General features: G+C 42.9%; 3 protein-coding genes across 9 annotated transcripts in view; 2 read left to right on the top strand and 1 right to left on the bottom strand.

Annotated features, from left to right (window-relative positions):
- The window catches only part of ctnnal1 (catenin (cadherin-associated protein), alpha-like 1), a 33,089-nt gene extending 26,306 nt beyond the window's left edge, over nucleotides 1-6,783 (top strand). The window contains exons 9-19 of the mRNA XM_027000932.3: nucleotides 92-250; nucleotides 346-438; nucleotides 1,304-1,454; nucleotides 2,271-2,308; nucleotides 2,398-2,448; nucleotides 2,539-2,693; nucleotides 2,897-2,945; nucleotides 3,639-3,695; nucleotides 4,244-4,363; nucleotides 4,922-5,005; nucleotides 5,400-6,783. Of these exons, the coding sequence (XP_026856733.2) occupies nucleotides 92-250; nucleotides 346-438; nucleotides 1,304-1,454; nucleotides 2,271-2,308; nucleotides 2,398-2,448; nucleotides 2,539-2,693; nucleotides 2,897-2,945; nucleotides 3,639-3,695; nucleotides 4,244-4,363; nucleotides 4,922-5,005; nucleotides 5,400-5,564 (1,122 nt within the window). The 3' untranslated portion in view covers nucleotides 5,565-6,783. The remainder of the gene's footprint in view (nucleotides 1-91; nucleotides 251-345; nucleotides 439-1,303; nucleotides 1,455-2,270; nucleotides 2,309-2,397; nucleotides 2,449-2,538; nucleotides 2,694-2,896; nucleotides 2,946-3,638; nucleotides 3,696-4,243; nucleotides 4,364-4,921; nucleotides 5,006-5,399) is intronic.
- Nucleotides 6,784-6,879: 96 nt separating this feature from the next.
- abitram (actin binding transcription modulator) lies at nucleotides 6,880-8,752 on the bottom strand. Of its 2 annotated transcripts, none has more exons than XM_027000933.3 (6): nucleotides 8,557-8,752; nucleotides 8,147-8,198; nucleotides 7,931-8,060; nucleotides 7,764-7,840; nucleotides 7,519-7,588; nucleotides 6,880-7,302 (listed from the first exon to the last, which is right to left on the bottom strand). In XM_027000933.3, the coding sequence occupies exons 1-6, from the start codon at nucleotides 8,621-8,623 to the stop codon at nucleotides 7,165-7,167; spliced, it is 534 nt and encodes a 177-aa protein (XP_026856734.1). In that variant the 5' UTR covers nucleotides 8,624-8,752; the 3' UTR covers nucleotides 6,880-7,164. The 2 variants fall into 2 exon arrangements, with proteins under 2 accessions (XP_026856734.1, XP_026856735.1); XM_027000934.3 differs by having other exon boundaries at nucleotides 8,519-8,655.
- Nucleotides 8,753-8,915: 163 nt separating this feature from the next.
- On the top strand, nucleotides 8,916-27,770 carry elp2 (elongator acetyltransferase complex subunit 2). Of its 6 annotated transcripts, none has more exons than XM_081701741.1 (22): nucleotides 8,916-9,057; nucleotides 9,421-9,496; nucleotides 9,688-9,753; nucleotides 9,853-10,020; nucleotides 12,808-12,885; nucleotides 13,136-13,200; nucleotides 13,368-13,434; nucleotides 13,677-13,820; nucleotides 14,013-14,096; nucleotides 14,246-14,343; nucleotides 17,604-17,735; nucleotides 17,835-17,984; nucleotides 18,231-18,422; nucleotides 19,217-19,286; nucleotides 19,408-19,506; nucleotides 20,848-20,905; nucleotides 21,968-22,040; nucleotides 23,032-23,224; nucleotides 23,891-24,012; nucleotides 24,101-24,240; nucleotides 24,581-24,694; nucleotides 25,544-27,770. In XM_081701741.1, exons 1-22 carry the CDS (start codon nucleotides 8,926-8,928, stop codon nucleotides 25,719-25,721), a joined length of 2,499 nt encoding a protein of 832 aa, XP_081557867.1. In that variant the 5' UTR covers nucleotides 8,916-8,925; the 3' UTR covers nucleotides 25,722-27,770. The 6 variants fall into 6 exon arrangements, with proteins under 6 accessions (XP_081557867.1, XP_081557866.1, XP_026856665.2 ...); XM_081701740.1 differs by having other exon boundaries at nucleotides 9,418-9,496; XM_027000864.3 differs by having other exon boundaries at nucleotides 9,418-9,496; nucleotides 9,688-9,758; nucleotides 9,867-10,020.
- Nucleotides 27,771-27,898: the final 128 nt, after the last annotated feature.

Here is a 27,898-nt window from a genome sequence, read left to right as displayed (position 1 = left end):
CCCTCCAGTTTCCCTCTTTTTCATACTTCCTGCATTGTCCCATCCTGTATATTTGTGGGTTTTTTCTCTGACTCTGCCTCTTTTTGTCCAGCTCCACAGTGTAGCAGTGGGAAGGGCCAGTGAGTTCCTGAAGTTGCACTCCGATCATGCTGTCCTGCAGGCCCTGAAGACTGCAGGTGGGGATGGGAACTTGGAGGTGGTGGCAGACCTTGCACGCACACTCACCGAGCAGAGGGAGCAGCTGGTGGAGGTGAGCAGCACAGGCTGCTGTCAGTAAAGTCTCTGTCTGTAGTGCTGTAACATCTCCATCCGTAACACTAATACCTTTAATGTCTGTGCTTACAGACGTGTCGACTGCTGTGCCACATCTCGGGGACAGAGCCACTGGAGATCACCTGTATTCACGCGGAGGAGACCTTTCATGTGATTGGCCCCCAGGTAACGAGAGGTGGAGAAGTGTGGAGAGAGGTGGAGAAGGATGGATGGAGAGGGTCAGCAAGCAGCAGGGTCTGCTCTTAGCTAACACTCAAGGTTTCATTTAAAGAGTGAAAAAGTGTTTAGTATTTTGCCAAATACTGGAGAGCAAATAGCAGGAGAAAAATGTTTCCTCTGTTCTTGATTGTATAGGATTACATATGTGCATTGTAAAATTGATCTTAGGAATCAAGAGTCTTTCTGTTTGAGCTGTGACATGCCACTCGGCAAAATGGGGAGGTGAGGTTATGACTGGGGGTCAACTGGTCCATAAGATGTGGGACTATATATTGGGAAGTCATTTCCATGGCCTGCTACAGCTGCCTCACATCATCAGCCTGTAATGGCTTAGCTCAAAGGTCAGCCAGCCAATAAGAGCACAGCAGGGGCCAGGAGCTTTAGATAGACATGCTAATAAGCTTCATCGATAATTCAGAATGCTCCAGGTAATTACTGCCTCTGTCCAGTGCATTATTACAGACAGTCTGTGTCTGTTAGGTTATACTTATGTCCTTATGAATGTCTTATAGTTTATGAACATAGATTGCTGAATTGTACTTTTATAAAGTTTTTTGAGATGCATTTTGTTTATAGTCTATGAATATGGGATGCAGAATTGTATAATACTGTTAGAAAGATTTTGAGATGCACCATTATGGTGATTACAATTAATATATTAAACTCACATCTTGCATGTCATTCCAAAATGTAAAAAACTCTTAAAATACTAAAGTTGATGAGTGGAACTGTGCACGTCACTGCATACACATCACATCTTGTCTCCATTCCTGTTTCTTTGCTGATGATCCCACAACCCCCCACCCCCCAGATCATCTCAGCAGCACAGACCTTTGCGCTGCACCCCAACAGTAAGATCGCCAAAGAGAACCTGGACGTGTTTTGTGAGGCCTGGGAGTCGCAGCTGGCAGACATGGCCGTGCTGCTGAAAGAGATCAACGACGTGTTTGATGGCCGCAGAGGTAGGCCGTCTCCTCCCTTCCCTGCCCGTCTTCCCCATCTCTGACCACCTCTTCAGGTCAGCTCTAGGACACCAGACGTGCTGCTCTTCTAGTTCACACTCACTTCCAGACCCTTGCCTTCCTTTTCCCACCATGTTGAAAAGTCTCCCCATGGTAAGCTGCAAGCCCACTGCTAGTGTATAACATGTGCATAGAAATGTTTTTTTTACCAGCCTGTAGGCAGGATCTTTATGAACCAGGGGTCATTTAAATGTTTTTTTTTTCCTTGATGAGATCGGGTTCATCCATTTTAGCACTGTGGCCCTTGGACATTTGAAAAGTCCAGTCTGAAGAATTCACTATTTTGCTAAAAGAAGTGGAGTGGCACACAACCACGCTTCTCTTAGTTTAAAGATAGCAGTTGTTCTGCAGAAGAGGGAGAGTCTCTGTGAAAATTGGTGTTTGGACAAAGCTGCATGTGGACATTTGTGAGTGCTGCCAACTCCCTGGAGCACGAAATGCATGAGAGGTGAATTTGTCTGCACCTGAAATATAATTTGCTGTGACAATGGTATTTGTCACGGAGCCTGAGAGAGCGCATCAGGACCAGCAGTGTGAGAAGGCCTATACCTGGGGAGCTGCTCTCAGAAAGGACACTTGTATTGTATGTTAGGCAAAGCCAAAAGGTTCCTGCAATTTGCATAAAAGCTTCAGCTCATTCAGTTAGTTATGTTTGATTGTGCTGGTATTAAGTACAAGCATATAGTTTGTTTATTTTGCTGTTATTCATCTCACAATGAATAAGTTCACAAAATTTGTTTCTGCATCTCTTTTTAGGTGATAAAAGAGCATATCTATCATTACCTAGACCTGGAGTGAGTATGATAAGACACCAGAATAGCTTTAGTTAATTCTTGTGTGGTTGCACCCTATAATCCAACTTTGAATTCCCATTCTCTCTCAGAAGCACTCAGCTAATCTGAAGAATGTGAAAGCCACAAAGCTTGATGCAGAGGTATGCAAGAAATAAACGCAGTGCTTCTCATTTTAAGGTTTGCTGCTAAGAGCATGCATGTGATAAAATGCTGGGGCTGTTTGTGTGCAGGAGCTGAGCACCATTGCTAAGCTGGGGTTGGAACTGCGGCTGCTCACTTCGGACGTGGACTCTGAACTGGAGCGCTGGGAGGAGCAGGAGCATGAGGTGGCACGCCTGTGTGGGAGCATGGCCAGGGGGGCCTACTCCGTGGCCTTCTTCACCAGGTACTGAGCTGAACCACATGGCCTTGGGATTAGCCAAGTCACTGCTGCACTAAAGCTTTTTAGGCCTAATTTGAAGTTTATGGAAAAAAACATTGGATTCTGTTGAGGGGTGAAGTCTGCTAATGGCTTTCTCTTGTCAAACTGCTCAATGATATGGATATTGCAATGTTCCATTAACTCTGCCTTTTTGGTCTGTGATTAAGGGGGGAGGGCCTGTTGAAGACCACCCTGGACCTGTTCCACCAGGCTGAGGTATGCTGTTAAGTCGTCTGTCTCACCTCCCCCTCCTTCTACATTCTTCTGAATGCGAAGCAACCATCGTCATTAAGAGCAATGAAGTCCCACTGAAAGCAAGATCAATATGTTATTAAAAGCAGTGGCCGGCTCGTCTGGTTAGCCGTAGAGTCTAGTCCTATGGCCCTGGCGGCTCATGGTGGAGAGTACCTAACTGGTAGCTTGTCTGCCAAGCAGCCTGAGCTGTTGGCCCTCAGCCAGGCCCTCATGACCTTTGCTGCCCCAGTTCCTTTTGTGATGGGGGGAGCCCATCTCCTTAGCCACATAACAGCAGCTCTGCTAAAAGCACCAAGAGTCTCTGATACACAATCTTACTTTCCTAATAAGACTTACTCTGTTACTCTCTGGATTTAGTTATTAATTCCTGATACTGAAGGGATTGCTGTGGCTTAGGGATCCCTGTGGTGTTTCCCAGACAAGACAAGGCTGCGAAAGTTTCTTTGCTGACCTCCAAAAAAGGAATTTTAATAACAGCCTTCTCTTTTGGTCATCACCCAAAACCATAATCCATAATCCAACACAGTTGCCCTGTCGCTTCGTTTTTGTTAATTGCATAATTGTACATTTGAACATTGACAGTATGTCAGCAGTGACAATTGTGATTATGGTCCTGCTATGTGTAAATGGAATCTCTAACTTTTCCATTCCCAGCTTCTATCAGAGCAGGGTCTCCAACTATGCGCCCTCCTCCAGTCCTTCTCTGCCCAGGTGAGACTCTGCTGTCCTGTACTCTCCACATCTTTCACCAACGCCCGCCCATCATGAACTCTTATGCCCCACACTTTAATTTGCTCATTATACATGATGGCATGCCTGCTCTCCTCTGCATATTCCAACCTGCACAGAGCTGTAGTTGAAGAACAAGGGCATCTGTTGTATGTTACCCTGCTGAAGGTGTTCAACCTTGAGGTTATTAGTATCAATTATCAGTGTACTTTTTCTTTCTTCTTTAATACCTTACCCTTTTGAAGGAGGTTTTGAAAGGGGCATATCATAAATGTTAACTGGAAGGTTTTGGAGCTCATTAAGGGAACCAACTGTACAAATTACTTAATGACAGTCAATTAATATTTATAATCAAGATGAAAAAGATCACTAAATTAAACAGAAATGTAAAAATCTTATTTATAGCCCCACCCAAATTCCCCCCATCAGTAAGGCTTCAAACTATTTCATTTTGTCCAGTGTATAAATGAGAAGGGCATGGATGTGTGCTGATGGCAGTTTTTAAACTCATTGATGTTTATATTTTGTAGCTGCTGGATGAGGAAAAAATGCTCATGATGTCAGAGACAGAGAAGCTGGCAGTCTCCTGTCAGCAGTTGCAAGGCTGTGCCAAAACTCCGGTCCATGGGAAGAGTGCTACCTTCCAGAAGGTGATATGTCTCCAGGGCATGCCAACATCAAAGATACACAAGAAATTAAGCCACACATGCTAGTTGCTAGATGGGCTGAAAAAATGAGCCCGGCTGAACTATGAAGCCCTTTTGGCCTTATGTACTTCTCCATTAAAGACATTGACGTTTCTTTCAACACCATTTAACCTGACGAAATGGCACCCTGTCAAGAACCATCACTTTATTTTGATCAAGCAAAGGTCACAGCCAAAGGCTGGTTTTAATGGCTTTAAAGATAGTTTGTGTGCGTGTGCGTCTGTTGCTCATGCCATGGAGTTGAAACAGTGGCTCAAGACAAAACAACTCAGTCAGGATCTGCTTGTGTCTCTTGTGGCCTTCTCAAGGTTTCCAGGCATATTATTTTACGGAGAACTGCAGAAAAAACATATGTGAGCCAGCCTGCTTCACTGATCATCTGTTATCTCAGGGAGGAAATTACTTGTCCTGATCCTCACCAAGCAGCCATGGTGTACTTATTAAATGGGATTTTAAGATGTTTGGTCTTAGTCTGCCTGTTTTTCTCCTGGTCTCGCTCAGGTGGACTCCTGTATACAGAACACCAAAGGCATTATGACAGTGGTGGCCTCCCTTCTGCCACTGTGGCACAAGCTCATCAGGAAGGTAAGGAACAGCACAGCTGCTGAACCCTCTTCTGAAGAACACTCATTCACATTTGAATACTGTCATTTTTAGTACTGAAAATTTTTACCTCATGATAGCATTTATAAATTGTACTTTATATTGCCTGCTGTACACTCCTTAAAAATTATTTAATTTCCATCATATAAAGGAATAAAACACACATAAATATATATAAAACATAATTTCTGTATATATACTTCAATTTTTAAGCTTACTAAAATGAACATTTGTAATGTTAAATAGGTAGAAGGTGTTTTATATATTTCAGTCATTTTATCATTTATGATTGAAGTGAGGATGCAACACTGACAGTGAGGATCTGAGTGAGCATGCCTGATCGAACTCTTCCCCTCCATCTCCTGTCTCCTCTCAGTGTAAATCGGAGTGCAGCAGTGTGGGCTCACCCCCGCACTGGCAGGACATGCAGTTGAGTCCTCCACTTAAGGAGGAAGCGCTGAATGGCAAGGGATCAAATGGCTTTGGGGTCAAATCCCTGGAAGAACACATGGCCAGTCTGACTTTCCTAGAGAGCAAGTAGCCCAGAGCCTCCATAGCCCTCCTCTATGAATTATTCTACACACACACACACACACACACACACACACACACACACACACACACACACACACAGGAAGGCAGGCAGGCAGGCATATGCACAGATGATAGATGCACTGTAGTGCATTCATCCACTCTGTGCCTCTTTGTGCTCTGCTCTGACTCATATTTAGTGACGTTCAATAGCTGTTAGTATGTCAGCCACACTACTTACTCACACACACGCTCTATCTCTCTCTCACACATGCATACCACGAACACATAAAGACACAAAACACATAAACCAGTGCATGTTTTCTAGTCAATTCCAAACTAACACGTGTCATGGTTGATGAAGAAGCAACTGTCAAGATGAAGAGTATAATTTTTGATCAGTATATTATCACATTACCCAGAATAACTTATTTTGAAATGCAGACAAGTCACCTCAGTCAATTCAATGTAGGACACACACTATGTTTAATGTATCTGCCTCATTTACATGTTGATGCCAAATATGTTCATTCTTTAAGTCATCTCTGCACTGGCTGCCAGGTGAAGGCTACAGAGCCAGAGTTATCAGACTTTCCATTCTTAATGTGCCTCACATAACTATTTTTAAAAGAGCATCTCCAGTTAGTCACTTTCTAAAAAGCAATCCTGACAAATATTACTTTGGTACAATAGTGACTATCACAGTACTAAAAAAGGTTTAGCTTTTTCTATTTTTCAGTTTTTGACAGTCTTGTTGTGTGGACTGTCATATTGCTCACTGTGATTTGTGTTGTTACTTGAAACATAATGGTGATCAAACTCTGGTACACCAATTCCAAATGGTCTGAAGGAGGAGTGAGTATGAATGTCAGTAGGCTTGACGGGTGTATACTTTAGATCGAGGGATTCATACTGCACAATCCTTCGTTTCTTCTCATGCATTGCAATGCCTCATACCGAAAATTATTTAGCCATCTAGAATATACTAGAGTCCAAAGGGTATTTGTTTAGATGTTATGTAAGTGAACACACTCTTAACTGTAGCCTGAAAGTGTGAATTACCATTACTGAACATTTGGAGAAAGTGCTCTGTAGTCAGACCATAAGCTTCAGAGATGACTGAAAAGCTATGAGACTGAGTGGATTAGTTTTGGACCATTGACCCTTTTGACAGTTGAATGATTGTTAAACCAAGAAAAATCAAAATATACATTATTTTTCTTAAACAACTCATACTTGTGTGATTTATTTATGTATTTGCAAAAATAAATCTTTTGTGAGAATGGGAGCATATACAAAGCATTTAGACAGTTCGGACAAGGTAAGTCTAAAGAGCTACTTTTACTGTTAATATGTGGCATTAAATCAATCAGTACCATGAAGAGAAATTAACATGGATTTTGTTCAAGAGGAAAAAATGTAAATGTCTCAAATTTACAAAGTTCTAAGTACTATATTTCAGAAATGTGGCAAAACAAAATACATTACAAATATACAGTAGTAACAATGACCCTAGTGCCATGCAGTTGTTCATGTCATACTTGACCAAGTAGACTGCTTGGTAGTGGAAGCACTGAAACTATTGCTCATATACCTCTATAACATTGATTTTAGCAAGGCTGTGGCTGTTGAGTAGTCCGTTTAGAGACGACCTCTTCATATTGTTCTCGGGTTAGAAGGCTGTTGGTGACCCTCTTGCTCTCCTCAAGTTTGGGTAAGATGACTGCTATATAGCCTTCTGTGGAGGGCTGGTCAGAGGAGGAAACAAAAAGATGCAACAGTCAAAAAAAAAGAAAAAAAGAGTACCTATGGTACTGAATCAGAAAAAGATCTATTATGTGCCAAACTATTTTAGAATTGCATGGACTTCTAACTTCAGGTAGACAGTTTTAATGAAGGGCTTGAAAGAGGGTCATGTACTGCACAATGCTTTATAGTTGGTATGGAGTAACACTGAACGCTACCTTCTCCAGTAGCAGATCAGGGCTCATGATGATGTCCTCGTTCACCTCTAACAGGCGTCCTCTTATGCAGCTTTGAAAAATGTAGTAGATGAACAAATGAAAAAATGAACAAAGGCAATAAACTAGAAATTCAATCCCACCCAATCAGTACAACATCAAGTAAGGTAAGATTTGGGGATGTTTATGCTGTGACAGCCAGCTCACTGACAAAAAAAAAGACTGAGGTAAGAGGATGTATGACTCACCTAAAAATTGTGTACTCCACATTGTCTGTGCACGTTATTCTGCACAGTGGCGCAAACTCTGTGAGGAACTGACCACCCTGCACAATTCATTAAACAAATTACAATGAAATTCTCTTTACTCTGATCATAACCATAGTGGGAGCTATAGCAAAGGCAAACATACTCACTCTCTTTGACTTCCCAGACACTTTATTGTTCAGTCGACTGCACCCATCACTGATTCGGTAGTTGATACTCTTGATTTTACTCCCTTTCCTTAGAACAGGGTGAGTCTCCGCAAGAGTGATGACACAGATTCTAAAATGAAGTAGTTTATGAGATGACCCCCCCCCCAAAATATAAATCACAGAGGAACTCGAAATGTAAAGAATATATTTATTTACCTGTTTGAATGTTGTAGAACGCAATGATCTTCACACGATTTTCCTTTCATATCTGAGCATGACATAAACGTGTTAACACAAAGTCATGACTACAGATCTTTAATCAATAAAAGATCCTTAGTCACCTTATACTGTAGAAATGTAGGATTTAAAGTGTAGAGAGACGTAATCTTCTGATCAAAATGATCTCTAGTTCAATTCAGTTAGTTTCTGTTCAGGAAAATCTTTAACCAGCAAAAACTTGATAAGGCTAGGACTGTGTAAGTAAGTAAATTAACATAAGCTAGCTAGCTAACCTACGCTAGATAGCTACAGCGTCAAAAATAAGAATAAAATAGATACGCTGTTAAATAATATTAAAGTAATAATTACATTTCTTCATAAGCCAGTGATATTTCCGTCATGGTTACCTGTTTTATACCATCGCGTGTAATATCGGTCAATTACAGATGGAGCTTTTTCATCAGTTTCTTCCATAGCAGAAAAGTACACTTTACAAACACGGTGCTTAGTGGTTCCACAACGGAATACAAATAGAGATGCACAGCATGTCCGCCTTTAATTTCTTTTCGATTGCAAAAGGACACACACGGTAAAAGGTTTTATTTCATTTTGACCGTGGACACTGTGTATTACTTATATATATATTGCTATTCAAAGTCAACGATTCAGTTGTTTTGAAAATGTAAAGTCGTGTCGTCAAACCATTGCGGAACAGCGGAGTAACAAAACGTTTCTAGGTTCGATTTATCTGTGACACACCGGCGTTGCCAGCAGAGATGGCGACCTCCGCGGTGCAGACATGCTATGTAGCATGCTGTGCCAACAGAGCTCCAAATGTTCTTTCGTGGAGCCACAGAGATTTGATCGCGTTTGGGACCTGCAATTCAATTGCTGTTTATGATCCACAAGTAACGATTGTTCATAGTGTTTTATGTGGCTTATGTTTTATCTCCTTCATATGTCTTGTACAGCACACCCGTCTCTAGCTATAAAGTTAACTATGCTAGCTAGCTATCCCAGGTGGCTAAAATGTGTTTACAGGCTAACACGTAGCTAGTTAATCTATATGGGTTTGTCTACCGTAATACTAGCTAGCTCTGCTAAAGTAATTAATGTCTGTACTGTCTATTAATAAATAGCTTGCTGGTTGTCAATATGAATTTTAATAAGATCATAATGTAGTTTAGCTGATAAAACATGCCGTGTTTACAATAAGATAAAATCCGTTTTATATTATTACATTTTTATCATGAATTCTTATTTTCCAGCAGGTGAAAATTGTAGGGGTTCTGAATAAGCATAGTGGGAGAGTCAACGCTGTGCAGTGGGTTCACAGGGAAGACTGTGGTACGTCTAGCGCCGTTTACTGATAAACGGTTTGTCAGTCTAGATTTTTGACACCTGTTCCTTTTTCAGCACGTTTGTTGACGAGACAGATGAAGTGATGTGTCATTCCTTATGAATTGAACTTTCTGTCTTGTTAGGAAACGTGTTTGGTGCGGTGTGGCTATTATATTGCCTTGCTTATATTTCTACAGGCCCCGAAACACAGCTGGTATCAGGGGGCTCAGATAACAATGTCATTGTGTGGGAGGAAGAAGATGGTGAGGTTGGTTTCTTTTCTTTCTTTATGTTAGCAGTGCAGTGTTGCACATCTTATAATAGTAATATGATGTTGGCATTGTTTTTATATTCTAAAACAGTCTTATTTTGCCAGCTTGCAGTTCAGTTTGTTGCTCGTGCAGTGTATTGCGGCCACACGGGGCCTGTGTGCACGGTGGACGCGGTGACTCTACCCTCTTCCAACTTGCTTCTCGCCTCCGCTGCGTCAGACTCCACGGTCAAACTGTGGACATACAGCGATGGAAAAGGTGATGGTCTGATGACACACAGAATAGCTGAATTCTAATGGATTTTTCAGAACTTTGTTTAAGAAGGTTGTACCTGAGCGCATTGTACACAGAAAGAATTCGAGGCTTTTGTGAATTTCTGTCCTGTTTGAAGCCTGACATCTGCTGGTAGTTTTTTGTAAATGAAATTGTAGAGCTATGGAGGCATGAATTATTTGCATTGAACAGATGTTCATAGCTAGTGCTTTCTCCAAGAAGGTGTGTGACTCTTCCATTCATAAACTACTAATGTTCGTGTGGGCTTGTGTCTATAGAACTTGTATTCACAACTATGAAGTAATAGCTAATGTTGTCATTGTCCATAATTTTCTTTGATTTTGCATAACATCTTGATAGTGTTATTGAGAGCAAGAGAATTTTGTTAGAATACAGCAGATTTCATTTTGAATGAATGATTGTAGTGTTTGGTTAGCATTTGTGTTTAGCCTTAGTCATGGTCTTGTTCTTACATGGTAAATGTCAGATTCAGTATCTCCTGGACAAAGCACTTAGTATTTTCTTCTCTTGGTTACAGATATTTGTATGAAGTTAGTTTTTTGGTTATTAAGATGGTAATGACCACAAATAATTAACTCAAATTAGCTCAGTTAACACTGGGTTCATGCATATATAGAGCATGATTGAAAGAGCACATCATTTGATCCCTGAAATGTCCACCCTCACTCTGGTCAAGAGGCAAGAGGAGTACTTCTCTGTGATAGCTCCAGAAAGTGTTTGACGTCTGTCTTTGAGAAATGTGTCTCATGCCTGAAGGTTTGAAAGAGAAATCATGTGTGCTAATACGCTTTGTCTGCCTGAAGGTACTGGGAATTTTGGGTATTAAACATGTCTTGACAGACTTCAAAAAATGTTTGATAAATGGATTGTTTAGGCTTTCATTCGAGGAGCATAATACACTAATTAATAGGCTAGGTTCTCAGTCCTAAATTGAAGGATAATTTGTCATGGGGAAAGCTATTAGGTTTCAGGCAGCAAGTAACAAATCCAACATAATTGGGCAAATGCCATTTTTGTTAAGAGAATTAATTTAATCACCAGCTGTGATCAACATTTTCAAAAACTTTGGAAGTGTCTGTATAAAGTGCTGTGTCAGTCATAGGAAGCCTAACCTAGGTAGAAAAGAAGAGACTGCTGTTGAATGGGAAAGATCAGTTTCTTGTGGCACATAGAGAGAAGGTAAATCCAGAACTACTCTGAGAATACAGCCACAGAAATGGGTAGAACTGTCAAATGCCATTTTTAAGATTTAGTGCTAGGTATTGTGATTTTGAGAAAATGATGATAGTAATAAAAGAACCCTCACTGAAAGTTGTGGCGATTCATGTGAAACACTGGCTTATGAAAATAAATAAAAACCACAGGGTATAGAAGTGTTCCAGGGTTAAGCAGTGTACATTTTGCCTACTTTGACTGCAGTATTGGCCTGGCTTTTTCTCTACACAAGTGAGGACTCCTAACAAATCCCACCTTTTGTGTTGTAATCTGTGAGCATCCTGACTAATCCCAGAAATTCCTGTTGAGTGTTCTGTGGCTGTTCTGGTAAATCAAGGCTGTAGTAAATCTGGTGTGTTTATAGTGTTGCATTTTGTAACATCACATCCTGTGTTTTGCTCCTTTAGATGTCTTTGGTTTCTATTGTGTTCATGCTTCAATCGAACCGCACCAGAATTCGTTTAGAAACAGACTGAGACCCACATACTCAGGCGGTCTCCGTCCGCTTATTTGGTGTGCACCAGAGTTCAAAAGGAAGCATTCACTCTTACTCGTAATGAATCGCAGTAACAGAGCAATCACACCAGAGTTCATTTTAATCAAACCAGTTACCAAGTCTCAACACACCCTTAGAGCCACATCAAAGTGTTAACAGTGAATGGAACTGAGTGTATTGCACTCTAAGCAGACATGGAAATTATAGTAAGTTCATATTAGGACACTGAGCTGAAGAGTCATATAAGAAAAAGATCTTCTAACAGCTGAGTTGAAACAATCTTGGGGATTAGCAGTAAGTCTTCCTCAGCTGAGCAAAGTGGCTTCAGCCATTGAGGGTTTAAACATCATGAGTAAATTTTTATAGGTGATGTGTAACTTAATGGGAATCCACTGCAAATTAAATAAGATTAGAGTAGCATGCTCTGTCTTTTTCTGGTAAGGATGTGAGTTTGTGACTTGCTACATTCTGAAAGAACCAGCTGAAAGATATGGCAGGGCAATGAGCCATTTTCTTAAATGCTGCAATGCCTTTTTAGAGATTTTAATGGTACTCTGCCTTTCTAGAGATGGTACTTATAATAAATGGGATTCAGATGATACAACCACCATCAAAGGTTATACCAAAATCCTTAACAGTAGGCTGGAAACCTGTCGTCTTTTAGGCTAAATCAGAAGGAATTTAGAAAGTAGTTTCATCCAGACTGTTAAATCTTTATTGGGGCTTCTAATGTTGCATTAACATTACTATTACTGAATCTAATCAGAATTACAGGGTATCATCAGCATATGCCCTTATGGTCATGAATATGTGTAAGGCAGTGTAAGGGACTGTACCAAGGGCCTAAATAACATTGTTGATCACCATATTGCACTTGCATAGGCCTGGAAAAAGTCTAGTTTATACATGTAACTTAGAGACCTGCAACAATATATTGTGAACATTTGTAAATTAGGAATGCCTAAAAATGTCTTTTTTAAAACTCATCATAGCTAACAAGCGCTTTTTGTCACCCATGACATGTTTCTTATCTCTTTTAGCCGAATGCCTGCAGTCCATAGCTTTTGGGAGCGGGTTCATGATGGATGTCTCCCTAGCTCTGTTGCCAGGCAGCAGAGGTAAACTGCACTGCCATGCACTGGAACCCTTTCTCCCTTCATGACATTTGTCTCCATTGGCATCGTGTGACTGGGTGACTGATTGTCATGTTAAAATCACACTATTATGAAACCCTGCTACTGTGTGTCTTTTCCAGTGAGATGCATTCTGATACTGTCATTTGTCTGTGGACATAATGGGATGTATGTCGTGCAGATGTGCCCTTGCACCATGTATTTGGATAGGAACTAATTTTCATTGTTTATATAGTGCCTGTCCTGGCCTGTGGGGGAGATGACAGCAGAGTCTATCTGTATGTGCAGCTCAATGGGCAGGTATGTAAAAAATATTTACCAGTACAGAAAGGGTATTGCGTAATTCTAGACCAGTAGTTGTATACTAATATACTAATATAGGACCTTACTCAGCATATGTTAGCCTACACTGTCAGTATGTTTGCTGAGGCTTGCCTTGAAGTTTTAAATTCATCACTGTTGTTCAGTTCCAGAATGTTCTCACTCTTCAAGGCCATGAGGACTGGGTACGTGGTGTGGAATGGACATCCAGAGGTAAGACCCATTACCTGTCATGCATTAGTTTATACCCTTAGAAAGATAGACGTCTGCATAATGGACACTATTACAAGATCTTCAATTGCCGTATTTATTTTCAGTTTTGTACTATTCTTATTAACAATGTCCTAAAAGTTTTATTAGCTACTTCAAACTTAAAAGTGGTTTAATGATACTATATAAAAAACCAAAAAAAAAACAAAACGTGTGTGTGCGTGCACTCGTGTGTATGTGTTCAGATGGGGAGCTCCTTTTGGCCAGCTGTTCCCAGGACTGTCTGATCAGAGTGTGGAGATTGGTCCTTAAGCATGGATCCCAGTCAGAGACACCTGCTGATGGCCTCATCAGGATGAAGGAGGACAAGTTTGAAGTGAAGGGAAGCGGTGAGGCCTGCTCTCTTCCCTCCCATTATGGCTGATGCTTGGCTTGTTTTAGTCTTCTCACGGCCTTGAAGCGTGTGAGTGCGTAATGGATATGTTACACTCTAATTCCTGGGCACAAGTTGAAGATTTTCAAGACTTGAGTCTTGAAGCGTTTCACTGTGATCACATCTGCCCTCCTTCCCCTTTCCACAGTGTATGCAGTGGCTCTGGAGACAGTTTTAGCAGGCCATGAGAACTGGGTGTATGGCGTTCACTGGCAACCACCATTCAGAAAGGGTATCAGCTTTTCAGAATGTTGTTTGGAACAATCAAACATGCAAAATTTTGTTGATGCATTTCAACATGCACAATTTTGTTGATGCATTTTAACATGCTTAATTTTGTTGATGCATTATATGTTTATTACTGTTTGTCTCCCCCTGGAGGTGCCTCTGTGGAACAGCCTCTGAGTTTGCTGTCTGCCTCCATGGACAAGACCATGATCATTTGGGGGCCAGAGGAGACGGGCGTGTGGGTCGAGCAGGTCAGGCTTGGCCCTTTGCTCTCTCCTTTTCAGAATATGCTTTTTTTTCTTTGGGTTATAAACTATGAGTTGTGATTATTCTTAGGGGGAGAACACCCATGCATTTGTTTTTTGTTTTTTTTCTGTTCTTTTCCACACTACATGTGTGGAAATACATGCAGTGTGCCTGCTGTGTGTCATGTTAAAGGACATAATGTATGAAGTAGGTTGTGAACTGGCTTATGAAATGCAGCTGAGGGCCTTTGAATTGCTAGGTTCCCTGCCTCCAAAGGAAGCAAGTGTGTCATTCCCCCCCCAGTGTGAGATCTCACCCTGTGTGTGTGTGTGTTCTCACCCCATGTGTGTTCTCACCCCATGTGCCCCCATGTAATTGCTCAGCCCCCACCACCACTCCTTTTCTCCAGTCACCCATTTCCCAAGTTTCATAGAGAACAGGACTGCTTGAGATTTGAGATGTTACAGCTGCCTTCTTTTGCAATATCTCTTAACCAAATGGCCGTAATTAATACAAGGAACAGTCGGATCCGAACCTAGCACAATTTTAAAGATCAGGATTTTGTAAGTTACTTTATGAAATTTACCTGGTTTTATATAATTTGCAAAATTATTTATTTATTTTTATTGTTGCAACTTATTTTTAAGGAATTGTAATGTACCCTGCTAAGACACTAATTGTTGCTAATTGTTTTTTCGTGACCAACACCCAATTTTGTCGCAATTAGTCTGGCCCTCTGTGCATTGTCAACAGTGCTGCTAGACATTTACTCTGAAAGAGTGTGAAAGGAGCTCAATGAAGCAGGTTGAGCACAGATTGTTCTCTGAAACACTACCTTAAAAAGGTGAAATCCTAAAGCTCATGGTTCTGGCTCCAGTTCTAGTGCCTCCTCCATGACTGTTCTATCTAGAACCTTGTTCTATCCAGAACTGGCCGGGACTACCCTGTTCTGAAGGGCTGTTGGGAAAATGCTCCCGGACAGCAAATGACCAGCATCATTGTAGCTAATGAACACATTTAAAAAGGAGAGTGGCCTCCATAATGATTAGCCTAATTGGCCAGATTTAGCGGAGAGCTGACTAGCAGTGGGGTGGCCAGACGCACTGCTGCGTAAAGTGCCCCCTGCTAATAAGTCCTGCTGGCTGCTAGCACTGCAGCGAGCTGAAGCACGACCGCACTGAGGGCCTGTCAGTCCACAGCCATTAGCCACATGCTAATGGTTTATTAGTCCTGATGGAGCAGTGGAGAGAGGTGATGAGAGGCGGAAAGAGCTAGTCACTCGCTCTGGCAGAAATTAGCCCAGCTACACCCAAGCCCCATGAACGCCTACTGGGGGTGGTTTTAGCATGCCAAGCTAATCAACCAATAGCATTATGTGGTTTTTAAATGTCACTTAAGTGGTGTGATTATGGAGTCAGATGAAATTTGATCTTATTCCTGAGTCCATGTGTTACTTTATTAACTTTTGAGTAGCATACTTCTATCGTTTTATGTGATGTGTACCTTGAAATATGGTGACGTGTGTTCCAAACCCTCTGGTGAGCAATAGGACATGTGTATTGTGTCACAGATCCATATTGTTGTTCCCTCCATAAATAAGACTGATTACACATTTTGCTTGCAGGGGCTTGGAGTGATAAACGAGCAGTAATGTGGACAGAATTCAAAATCAATCCGGTTAATGTTGCGTCGTCCCTGCACAATGGCTCACAGAGGTCTGTGCCACTCAAAGTGGAAGGCCCACTTTATTGTGGTCATTAGTTCCACCATATCTCTTGGCAGGCCGGTCCTGTGAAGGGCATTTTTGCTTGTAAATAGCAGCAGACATCAGATGACACATATTTGGCTTGGATACGTGTGAAAGTGTTAATCATGAAGGGTCCCAGCGTCCTTGCTTTTTCAAGCAATATTTCATGTGTCTTGTGACTACTTGAAGCCAAATTTCTGGAATGCACTGGGTAAATATTAAATACGTGCACCATGTGGATAAAGATTTACAGCCTTTATGCCTAGGGCACATGTTTTGAAAGGAGCTGTGCTCCGCATGACAATAGGCAGTCGTCCTCATTTGTGATGGTGGAATTGCTGATCGGGGGGAAAAGCTCAGTGTCCTTTTGAGGCTGCAGCAGTGTCCTGTTGTCACCTAGTCAAGATCCCCAACCGGTTTTACTTCTAAAACCTCCACAGCATCTTCAGAGCCTCTAATTTCATTATGTAATTTGTAAAACTGTTAAGCCCCTTTTTTCGTTTTTTTGTGCTGGGAATTGTTGTCAAATGTAAATGATCTCATTCAGCCTGCATTAGCACTTGCTTGCACACTGCCATAAATCCAAGCTGCACCAGGTTAGCCCTGATGGCATAATCAGGACTAATTATCTTGTATCATGTGATGTTAGTGCCCGTGCCTTAGCATGACTGCCTTCCTCTATTAATGTGAGACACTCAAGTGGAATTATGCGTGTTAGACACGGGACAGACAGAGGGCTTGCTGTTCTTTCACTTGTACAGTTTGCCCGGGAAAATGAGCACAGCACTTTATTATTCATTTCTCTGCCAGGTCAAGGGAGTTTCGCCTATACTTCTATTAATCCAAAGCCATTTTCTGCCCACTTTTATTCAGTCTGAGGTCTCCATTTGTTTTAATGTGGCATGGCGTGGGGTGACCGTGTTCGGCTTCACGTTATCGTATTCGACAGATGCAAACAGGTTTTTTTTTCTTTCTCCCCTTAATATTCTCTCCTTTGCATAATTTCTGCCTGGCCTGTTAGTTTGATTTATTCGAGTCCGGCATGTTCAATTTGTAACATTGTTTAATAGTATTTGGCCAAACTAACATGGAGCACAGCTGTGCATTTCAGCCATCGTTGACTGGGATTTGTGGCTGGTGTGACCAGCAGATTTGTGAGGGGCCATGAGGTTGGTGTGTTTACGGGGGCCTGTTTACTGTCAGCATGCGCTTCTGCTCTTTTAACGGCCAGCAGTGAGCGGGAGCCACTGCGTGTGGTCTTGAAATGATTTTCTAGCATTCCACTGCAAACCCATCCCTCGACTTGCGTGGTCTGAACAGGCTTGTGAGGTGGCAACTCGAAATTACATAAGCCTGTAAGATTTTACTGTTTATCGAAGTTTGATCCTCCGGGAAGTGGCCCTGGAGGGGATGTTAGGCTGGCTGTTAGAGGCGTGGGCTGTAGCACAGAAACCCCTTTGTGGTGTTCAAGGGCGTGAAGGACATGAATGATTTTGAAAAGTTACTGCTGGTCTATAGGTACGTGTTGGTGAGGTGGGAGGGAACACGCTGGGCTTCCTTGGCTGTCAGATGAGTCCCAACGGCTCACAGATTCTGGCTCACTCCTTCCATGGAGCACTGCGCCTGTGGCACAGAGAGCAGGCCCAGCAGGTGAGTCCCAGATCTCACGCATCCTTCGGAAGTCACACTTTCAGAAAATAAATGAAAGTCCGTGATTCAGCAGAAAGATCCCATTGTCCTCTTGTGCAGGGGGCGTGGAGTCCTGGAGTAGTGGTTTCGGGACATTTTAACGCTGTGCAGGACCTTAGCTGGGACCCACAGGGAGAATTCATCCTCAGCGTGGGCTCAGACCAGACCATGCGGCTCTTCACCACCTGGAGGAGGAATGATTGCTGCCAGGTTTCTGATTTAAACTCGGTGTTAAATAATTTTTACCTCAGTGCTTTTGGAATAATTAAAGAGAAATTAACTAAAGAGTGTCCTAAAAGAACTAAAGAGAATGAAATATGCCAAAATGCTGCACTGTCTAGTATCAACTCCTACTATGCAATTTACCATGTCTTTTAATGTCCCTGTGTTTGGTTTATCTCCCCCAATATGTGTGTGTGTGTGTCCATGTGTGTGTGTCCACACACATGCATGCAGGCCACATGGCATGAGATCTCCAGGCCCCAGATCCATGGCTATGACATGCAGTGTCTGGCCATGGTGGGCCGCTTCCAGCTGGTCTCTGGAGCAGATGAGAAAGTGCTGCGTGTGTTCAAGGCTCCACGCAACTTTGTTGAGAACTTTGCCAGCATAGCGGGAGCATCTCTAGAGAAGCTTATGGCTTCTCTTGTAAGTATTCACAATTCATAGTCCTCTATTCTTGGAAACATAATTATGTTACATGGATGTTCTGAATTAATTACACTGTTCTCTCAGTATTTCAGTATGGAGAATTCCTGCACACTCTCTTCTGATGTTTAAATACAAGACAACCTAATTAAGATTCTTTATACTGTACTTAACACAGTTCTATTCTGTTCCCTATGATCATGGTTACGGTGCCATGGTTATGGCCAGCTTGTTGAGACCACAACATAGAAGGGCAGCCACCACAACTTAGTAAAAATCTATACATTTCTATTTAATCAAAGTGATTAAACGTTAACAAGAAACATTGTCTAGGCCAACAGTATAATTAGATCCTAATAAGAGATGATGGGATCCAACCATTTACAACAAACTACATAGCATGCTTGGTTTCCCGTATGAATACAGGTAGCCTAGGAAGAGAGAAAAGAAAGACAGGATTAAAACACCCTTACAGTACACCCACGTTTGCCTCCACCCACTCTAATGGCGCTCGCTTTCCCTTTATGAGCAGTTTCCTTAACTACCCACAGGCCTGCACTACCCTAACCAACCAGAGGTGGACATGGGGTCATCACAGTGTGTAGAACCTTATGGTTTTAGGGCTAGTATGCCTATGAATGTTATAGACCTCTTTCCAAGCATAACACTTTACCACAATGGCTACCATTAAAGTAATGAATATATTTTATTCTGAAAACACAGCATGGTTGATTGTTTTGCCAAAGCTGAATGTGATATGTTTTTTTGTGATTTTTGCGTATCCCTGGTGGCAGGAGACAGAAGGGTTGCCAGAAGGAGCCAGCACGCCTGCCCTGGGCCTCTCCAACAAGGCTGTGTTTCATGGTACCTGCGCCTCGCTTTTTCTGTGCTACTTGTCTGCTGAGCTGGCCCACGCAGAACTGCTTGCTTTTGCTTCAGTAGAATCTGTGGTTTTCTCCTCTGATGCGTCTGTTTCAATCCACAGGTGATCTTGTGACTCAGAGCACCCAGGCAGAAGGGGAGGATTTCAACAGCGTGTCTGACCAATACAAGGAGTCCTACTTTCACTCCCTCGAGCTAACAGGTATACACAGTCATCCACCCACTGCACTGGAAGCAAAGATAGATCTACTGTATTAAAGAAATAGTTGTACCATAGAGTCTTTTGGCATTTTCCCTATGCATCCCCTATTGTGGAGGACTTGAGTGTGTTTCTCTCTGTACTTAATACATATGTTGCGCTCAGTAGCACAGTGTCTGTAGAAAATCTCTGGCTGAAACAAGCCAGGGCCTCGGCTCTTCACCTGTGCATGGATCAGATCTGAGGACTCCAGAACCCTATACCCCAGCCAAAGAACTTCCACTGGACGTGCTGCACTGTTCCAGGAGCAAGCAATGAGAGCCCCTGATAGTGACCAGAGATTAACGGGCTGTCTTCTTAGGACCAACCACATGAGTGGATCATGAATCAAAGATGCCAGAGACAAGTGTTATTACTGGAATACTGCGTGTGAAGAAGAGGCCAGTGGGGGGGGGGGGGGGGTGCATTAATGGCAGAAGGAGGGGATTAGGCTGTGGAGGGTGTGGTTAGTGGCAGGAGGAGGGGTTTTAGGCTGGGGGGGGGGGGTGTAAGAGGGGTTTTAGGCTGCTACTGCTCCTGTCCAACAGGCAGATTCTGTCAGTATGATTGAAAAAGCTCCTTAATCTGGAATCATAATTAGAAAGGGCTTATATAATTGCAAAGTTTAAAATATTGATGACTCTGGGCTATGAGGAGGGCAATGAGGCAGTTCTAGAGTTGTTAACAGAATAATGCCACCATCTCCTGCTCTCTCTCTCTCCTTTCTTTTTCTCATTCATTCTTCCCCCACGGGAAGCACAAAGAAAGGAATAATAAGAGGGAAATGACAAACCAAGGCTGAATCAAATACAGAAAGACGAGTCAGCTTTCAACTCCCTTTCGGTTCAAATTGGGCACATTGCATATCTGTGTTTGAATGAAGAGAGGCGTCTCACAGCTTGCATTAAGGAAAGTAAATTTGGTTTGCTGCAAGTCTCAAAACTAAGAGCTATTGAAAATGGCAGAGAAAGCTTTCATTATTGAAACTGGCTTTTGAGTTAATTGGTGCAGGATTGTTTTGATGCTGAATAGATGAATTTGGTGAAAATAGTGAAATTGTGTCTTGAAGTGGTTCTTTTCTCACAGTATACATTTGTATCATATGTGTATGTAATCATGCATGCATGTTTGTTTTTGGTGTCTTTGTGTTTGTGTAAGTGTGTGTTTACACACACTTTGCGCACACAGTCAATCGCACAAACACACTCATGTTTGCATGCGTCTCTGAGTGTGTGCAAGTGTATACTTGCATCCGCGTTCATGTGATTGTTTTTGTGTCTTCCTGTGGGTGGTGTGCGTTCTCAGAGCCTCCACCAGAGGATCACCTTCTTCAGAATACCCTGTGGCCTGAGGTCCAGAAGCTGTGAGTCTAATCTATTCTCATTCGGGCCTCTAACAGTATTGACCCAGCTTGAGCAGTCGGCAGGAATGTGTGGCACTAGTTCTCAGGAGGGGCATGGTCAGCACTAATAAACCACTGCAGGAGTCCTTCCCAAATGATGAGTAGTGGGGTCAGGCCCAACACCTTCTCCCATGTCTGCTGTGACAGTAGGGAAGAAATATTCAGCCCAGCTTTAATAAAGAGACTCATTTTCCCCTCTCTCTCTCTCTCTCTCTCTCTCTCTCTCATTTTCTCTATCTCAGTGTGAAATTGAATATAGTACATGGAGTTATAGGCTCAGTATGTTTCTGAAAGTCTCACATTCCTGCTTTAATTCCTGGGCAGCTTGTGTCCTCATGAAATTGTTCCCAGAAAATTTGTTACCCGAGTTTACTTAATAGTTTCCTTTGGGGAGTAAAATGAAATGGCAGAAAGATGCAGAAGAAATTGACATTAGCCTGTTGGAATAGTGGTTTGTGCAGAGGCAGGTTATCTAGACTGTGGCTCTTAATGCAGTTTTCCTAATCAGCTATGCTAAATCTAATTTTGAACCAATTAATTAGATTTATATCAACAGTGTATTTATAGAAATGTTTTCACATTATGCAAATATTTCTTCCCCTAATTCTTGAAATAAACAAAATTCTTTATATTAAATGATGTAATTAGTAGCCATCTCCTTCTGGCTTATTAGCTCCAGTGGGACTTTGGAGTTGTGGCTCAATTCTACAGTGAATTGAAGGGCCAGGACTACGCGGGGATGTCTGTTGCATATGCTGTAGTCAGTAGTGGTAGGCTTTGTCTGCTGAGCTTCCTGGGCTGTTTACCCAGCTTCTGAAATGACTCAGCAGCTGGTGTAATAGCTGCCGTAGCAATTGCCATCCTGCCCCTTGCAGCAAGGCACTGGCTGGGGTACTGAGCAGTTCGGAAATGCCCTCCCACCAGCCGCTGTGTGCTGCAGCTTTGTTTGTGAGACAGAAGTGACAACAGAACATTCATTCGCATAAGCTCTCTCTCTCTTTCTCTCTCTGTTTCTCACTTTAGGTATGGTCATGGCTTTGAGATGTTCTGTCTAGCGTCGGACTCTGCGGGAACAGTGGTCGCCTCAGCATGTAAGGTAGTGTCACACTAGAAGCCAAGCCATTAGCACTTCATTAGCCCTTCCAGGGCTATATAGATTGCCTTCAGATAGGGCCATTTTCCTGCAGCACCCTGCTTAAATGTTCATTGGAAGATAATTGGTTTGATTGACAGTTTTTTTGCATATTGGATATACAGGTTCACTTTCAAAGCTGGTCTGCCTATTTGCAGCATGCGAATTTCACTGCACCACATCACTTTGTGCTGCATCTCACCATTCCTGAGAAGCTGCTTTGCCAGTTAGTCATGGTGTTCAGGTGTGATTGCCTCTGCAGAGGAGGAGGCTCCAACACTGATGTGAAGCTTCACATGCTCTCTGAGAAACCTGGATTCTTGGCAAGTGGGACTCACATGTCTTGAGCGATTTTCACAAAGTGGGCACTTAGCGTAAATTAAGCCCAAATTCTACCAAATATTTTCTCACACTTCCCCCTCACTCTCTGCAGGAGGTGGTGCCCATGCTATTGTCAGGGAACCCCTCCTGTAGCTGTGGTAATGAGTTGCTTATTTAAGGCCCAGCATACTGGCACTGCTGTGCTTGTGGGCCAAAGAAGGAGAGTGTGTTGGGAGGGATCATGGCTCCCTGGCATGCCTTGGCCCTGTAGATCCCACCCTGCACGACTGCCTCTGTTTCCCACGGCTGAGAGGGCCATGTCACAGCAGCGGCATGACTGGAGGCCACCTTGGCCTGCCTGCGCACCACTGTACAACACCCACAGGCTTGGCTGGGTGACCCGGTAAAGGTCTTGAGTCCAGAGTGAACGCAGTTTATCAGAGTTCACCTACTTTCCCCTGTTTAGGCCCTTCCCCTCCACTTAGGTGACTGAGATGAATTGGAGTGAAGCTGGTGAGTGCTGCGTCAGGTGTATGGAGCATCATGTAGTCGCACACTCTATTTGTGAACACAGCGGGCGAGCCCTGAGCTCACAGGCCCCAGCCTGCTCCTACGTGTCTTCTGTTGCCTGCAGGCATCCAAAGCAGAGCATGCGGCCATCCTGCTCTGGAGCACCACCTCCTGGAAGCAGCTGCAGACTCTCGCCTGCCACACTCTGACTGTTACTCAGATGGCCTTCTCTCCGGATGGACGCCTGCTACTTGCGGTGTCCCGTGACCGCACCTGGTCGCTGTGGAGACGTGACAAACCCAGCCCCGATGCTTTGGGTAAGCCATAGAGATGATCCATGTTATTTTTTCCTTCTATCAGAATCTCAAAGGTGTTAATAGTTTGGAGGCCTAGTGTTCCCTCACACCAGGAACACTCTCTGTGTACTGAATTCTCCCTAAAAGCCACACCTTGCTCGCCGAACCTTCTCTCCTTATTTTAAGGGCGTGCAGCTAAATCGCTGCTGGCAGGAGCTAATTGACTGAGCGGCTGTTTTCCTTCGCTTCTTTTCCTGGATGTCTGTGGCCCCGCAGGCTGTCGAGGGAAGGGGCACCACAGCAGTCTGTTCTGGTTCATGCCAATATTACTCACAGCATCTGTGGTGTGGACCACAGGAGAATGGCCAGGGTCAGACCTGATGATGCTGAGGCTGAGGCACAGTGTGAGAAATATGTCTCACACAGATGATCCCCACCAACCCTCCCCTAAACCTCTCTCCATTCGTCTCACTCACTCTGGCATTGTGTTTCGGGCTAATGAGTTGAGATTCACAGAATGGAGGCCGGATGGTCCAGCTGCCTGAAGTGCTGGTGTATGTGGGTCTGGGTCTGGGCATGCGAGTATGTGTTATTAGCTGCTGTGAACTGGTGTTGCCGGGTGTGACGGCTTGGCTAAGACAGTCATGCTGGCCAAATTATGATACATTTGGTGTGTTTCTGTTTCAGTGCCTTACTTCTCTCTCTGCGCACATACCACTAAGGACACGGCAGTACACTCGCGCATCATCTGGTCATGTGACTGGAGCCCTGACAATAGGTACTTTGTGACAGCAAGTCGGGACAAGAAGGTGATCTACACTTTCACAATGAACTTCACCATTCAGGGCTGTATTTTGAGATTTGACATTTAATTATCCTTCTCGTTTGTGGTGCTAGGTAATAATGTGGGGCAGCTGTGATTCTGAGGATGGTGTTGGTGAGAAGGGCAGTTCAGTTAGTCCCTGCTCCTCCATCCTGGATGTAGGTGACTCGGCTGCTGCCGTGGCTGTCTGCCCTCTTCTCCTCTCAGACCAAAGGTATAAGGCAACATTAATCCCAGAGACAGGAACACTTTAATCTTATTTCACAAAATTTAATTAATCTTTTAAAGCAACTTAATAGAACATTTTGTTTCCATTAAATTGATATAATGTTCCTATCAAATATTAGAAAGTTGTTTTTGTATACTAAAACAGCATCTGTTCTGTCCTGTGTGACTAAGATTGCTTAATTAATTTCCATATGTACCATAGCCCTTTTCTGCTTAGAAAATAATTTCTGTTGCTATGTTGCACTTGGATTTATTTAATGTGCTGTGTATTTGTGTACTGTGTGTGTACTGTTTTATTAAATGCTTTGTATTACCTGATTTTGTAGTTACCTCTTGGCGGTTGGTCTGGAGTGTGGACGGATCTTGCTCTATAAATGGCGGCCCACGGAGGACCTGTCTTCCGGATCAGACTGGAGCAAATGTGCTGAGACCGATACCTCGTATCCTTTACAGTGTGCCAGGCTACAAGCGCCAGGCTCTGAGTGCTCTGGGCTCCAGCCTGGATGGGGCCACAGGGTCCCAGGCCTCTAGCACTTTCCACAAAACCTATTTGATCCAATTAAATGTGCTTTTGCCTGGTCTGCTAACAGCTTTGCTTTTGTCTGATCTAATTACACGGCTCTCACGGGAGTTAAAGAGGCCTGCGGCCATGCTGGCTGCTACACATAAGCGAGTGCTATGGAGTTTGGGCTGACCACCAGTGGCTTGGCGGTGGTCTAGGCTGTGTGCTGCAGAGGAAGTCCACTGTGCTGGTGTGGGCACAGCACGAATGGAGCAGCAGTGAGGGGTCGGGCTGTTGGCTGCTGTCAACTGGCTTCCAGCCACTCTGCCTTTTCTCTCACACTGCTCTCTGGTCACCACACAGGTCTCCCCTTCTGATACTCCTTACTTGGGCATTAATTGCAGAACCTCTACTTATTTCTTTTGTTTCTCAAGTGTTTCCTTTGAAGGTGGACCTCTGGAAACTGAAAAGGCCTTTTCTGTGCTGACCGTTTGGGTAGGGTATGGATCTCTCTATACCTGCTTGCTTATGTGGACTTGTGGGTGTGTGTGTGCACACATGTCTGTGTTTTACATGTAGATATGTCTGCTTCATATCTATGAGTAAAAAGAGAAAGTGGAAAGACAGGGAAAGACCTGTAACTGTCAGTCAAGTTTTGAAATAAGAGGACAGCCAAAACAAGCCCAGGAGCAGTGGAGATGCACGATGGATAGTCTTGTGTGAATGGCGTAGGAATCAAAAAGCTTTCCCTTGCATGATGTTTTCCTTGACTGCTCTTGCTCCACAGCCAGAGCCACACTCTGGTGGTGAAGCGACTCCGCTGGAGACCCCAGGCTGGGCAGGCGGGCCTTCCAGACAGGAACGAGCAGCAGAGCGGGAGCCCCCACCACGCCTGGACCCAGCTGGCCAGCGCTGGAGCTGACCATGCCCTCAAAATCTTCAACATCCACACTCTGGCCCTCTAGCAGCTGACAGCCAGGGCTGGCTCAATGATCACTGTCTTGCATTGCATTGCCCACATTTGGAGCCGTCTACAGTGGGTTTAGTGACCAGGTTTTGACAGTGCTGTAGAAAAATGAAGATACTTGGTAGAACCTGCTTGTTAAAGATTTCATGTTACTACCATTACTCATACTCAGTGTTGGTGTATTGTACAAAATAATGTTTAATGTAAAGAACTAGGGGTTGTATCATAAATTATTTTCTACCAAACAAAAAAGCTGTCGTCTTTTTAGTGAGGGTGGAAAGGATTCACCACCCTGTGGGTGCTTCCTTGCATGCTGTGAGCTTTAAAGGCTGATGTACCCAAGTTCGTACAGATCCCTAACATGCCCCATAATCCACATTTGCAGACTGGGTTGTAGCTACCACCATAACAGAGTGATAGGAGATGACCCCAGTCAGAAGACATGGACATGTGACTACTTGTCACTTCCAAGGTGTGCCCAGGTTTGTTGTACAAGAACAGAGATGGCTCCAGTACAGGCAAGCTCTTGCATTTCCTTTGATGTGCTTATTATGTAGCGAGTAGGCTCTCCAGTGCTGGCTGGGAACTGGCGTGCTGTGGACTGTGTGGGGCTTGGGGCTTCCCGGGCTCCTGTCTTCCACTGACATATGCTAAATATTTGAGGGCTTGATGGAGCAGACAGACTGACTCTGACTCCACACTTACTCTCTTTGTATCCTGTGTGCCATGGAGCCCCCTCACTCTTAATTATTTATCACCTTCAGTATACAGAGAGGGGCATTACATATTCATCACCGTGTGTGTGTGTGTGTGTGTGTGTGTGTGTGTGTGTGTGTGTGTGTGTGTGAGAAACCAAGAGAATAAAATGTTCTGCTGGTATTTATGGTTGTTTTTAACATTACAAGGCTGTAAAACAATAATTTTGTATTTTTTATTTACACAAAAACAACTTGATGTTTCAGTTCAAATCAGAAAGAGCCAGTAATTTATTTTGATTATTTTATTATTAAAAACATTTTTTGCAATAATTTAATAAAAATGTTATGATTTTCATGCAGTTTAAGGGTACAAGAATATGAAATGAGCACATCCACTAATTTTAAGAGCTCCTGTGTGTGCAAGTATGTGTGTGTGTGGTGTGTGTGTGTGCGCATGTGCGTGCTTGTACAAACACACTTTTCAGGACAGTGGTGGAGCACAGAAGTGTACACTGGCAAAATTACTGGATATTAAAAAAAAGACAAAAGTTATGAATCCTTTTGATCTTCATGGGCACCAATGTGTGAAAAACAAAAACAAAAACGTCTTCCAGCACATAATAAATAGTTCCAAATAGTGATGTGTAAACTTTTAGACGGCACATTTTCACAGAGTGGCAAACAGACATACACACTCACCGTCAACATTCTGTAATTTTTTAGCCATTTGTAATGTCCCCCCACTATCATAGATTAATACCTCTACAGAAAATGTGTTGTATACATTATATACATTAGTAATAGTCCTTTGTTCTTTTGGAGTATTGGGGAGGCCATCTTATTCTTATACATTGTCTGGATAGACACACACTAAGTTACCTCCCCAAAAGCCATTGATAGTCCAGGCTTACATTTGAAAAAGGTGAGTCTGTTTGCCCCAGTAACTGTTGCACAGAGTTAAAGATTTGTGGGCAACCAAGATTTTCACTTTTAACTTGGTTCCAGAGTTTATTGCCTGTAATGAGCACTATAAATCTGATACCATGCTGCAATGTTTGATTCCATATCTTGGTGGGTAAACTGTTTGTTTGATTTATATCCGTGTGCATGTGTAAGCACAAATGGACACACTTCTTGTTGGGTGTTGTGTAACACTCCTAAAATTAAACCAAAGTGTAACCTCATTGAGAGTAAGCAGTTGGTCTTTCACTGATAAATTCACGTCTTTCGTCATTGCAGGGATCAATGTGATTGCCATGTGATTTTTTATTTTATTTTATTTTTTTTGTGGTCAAATTTTCTTATCTTTGTTTCAGAGGGTTTTAATTCATAATTCACCCAAAATAAATTTTTGTTTATTTCTAAAAAATAAAAAATGCTGCACTGAATCATAGATTATTTTATTCCCATTGACAAGGTCATAAATGTTTTTTACTCCTGTGCAATACCATTTCTTCCACTGCACTGTTTACATGGC

Source organism: Electrophorus electricus, chromosome 2 (genome assembly GCF_041902795.1).
Source record: "Electrophorus electricus isolate QZ-2024a chromosome 2, ASM4190279v1, whole genome shotgun sequence".
In the NCBI taxonomy this organism is placed as follows: domain Eukaryota; kingdom Metazoa; phylum Chordata; class Actinopteri; order Gymnotiformes; family Gymnotidae; genus Electrophorus; species Electrophorus electricus.
This window is presented reverse-complemented; position numbering and strand designations above follow the sequence as displayed.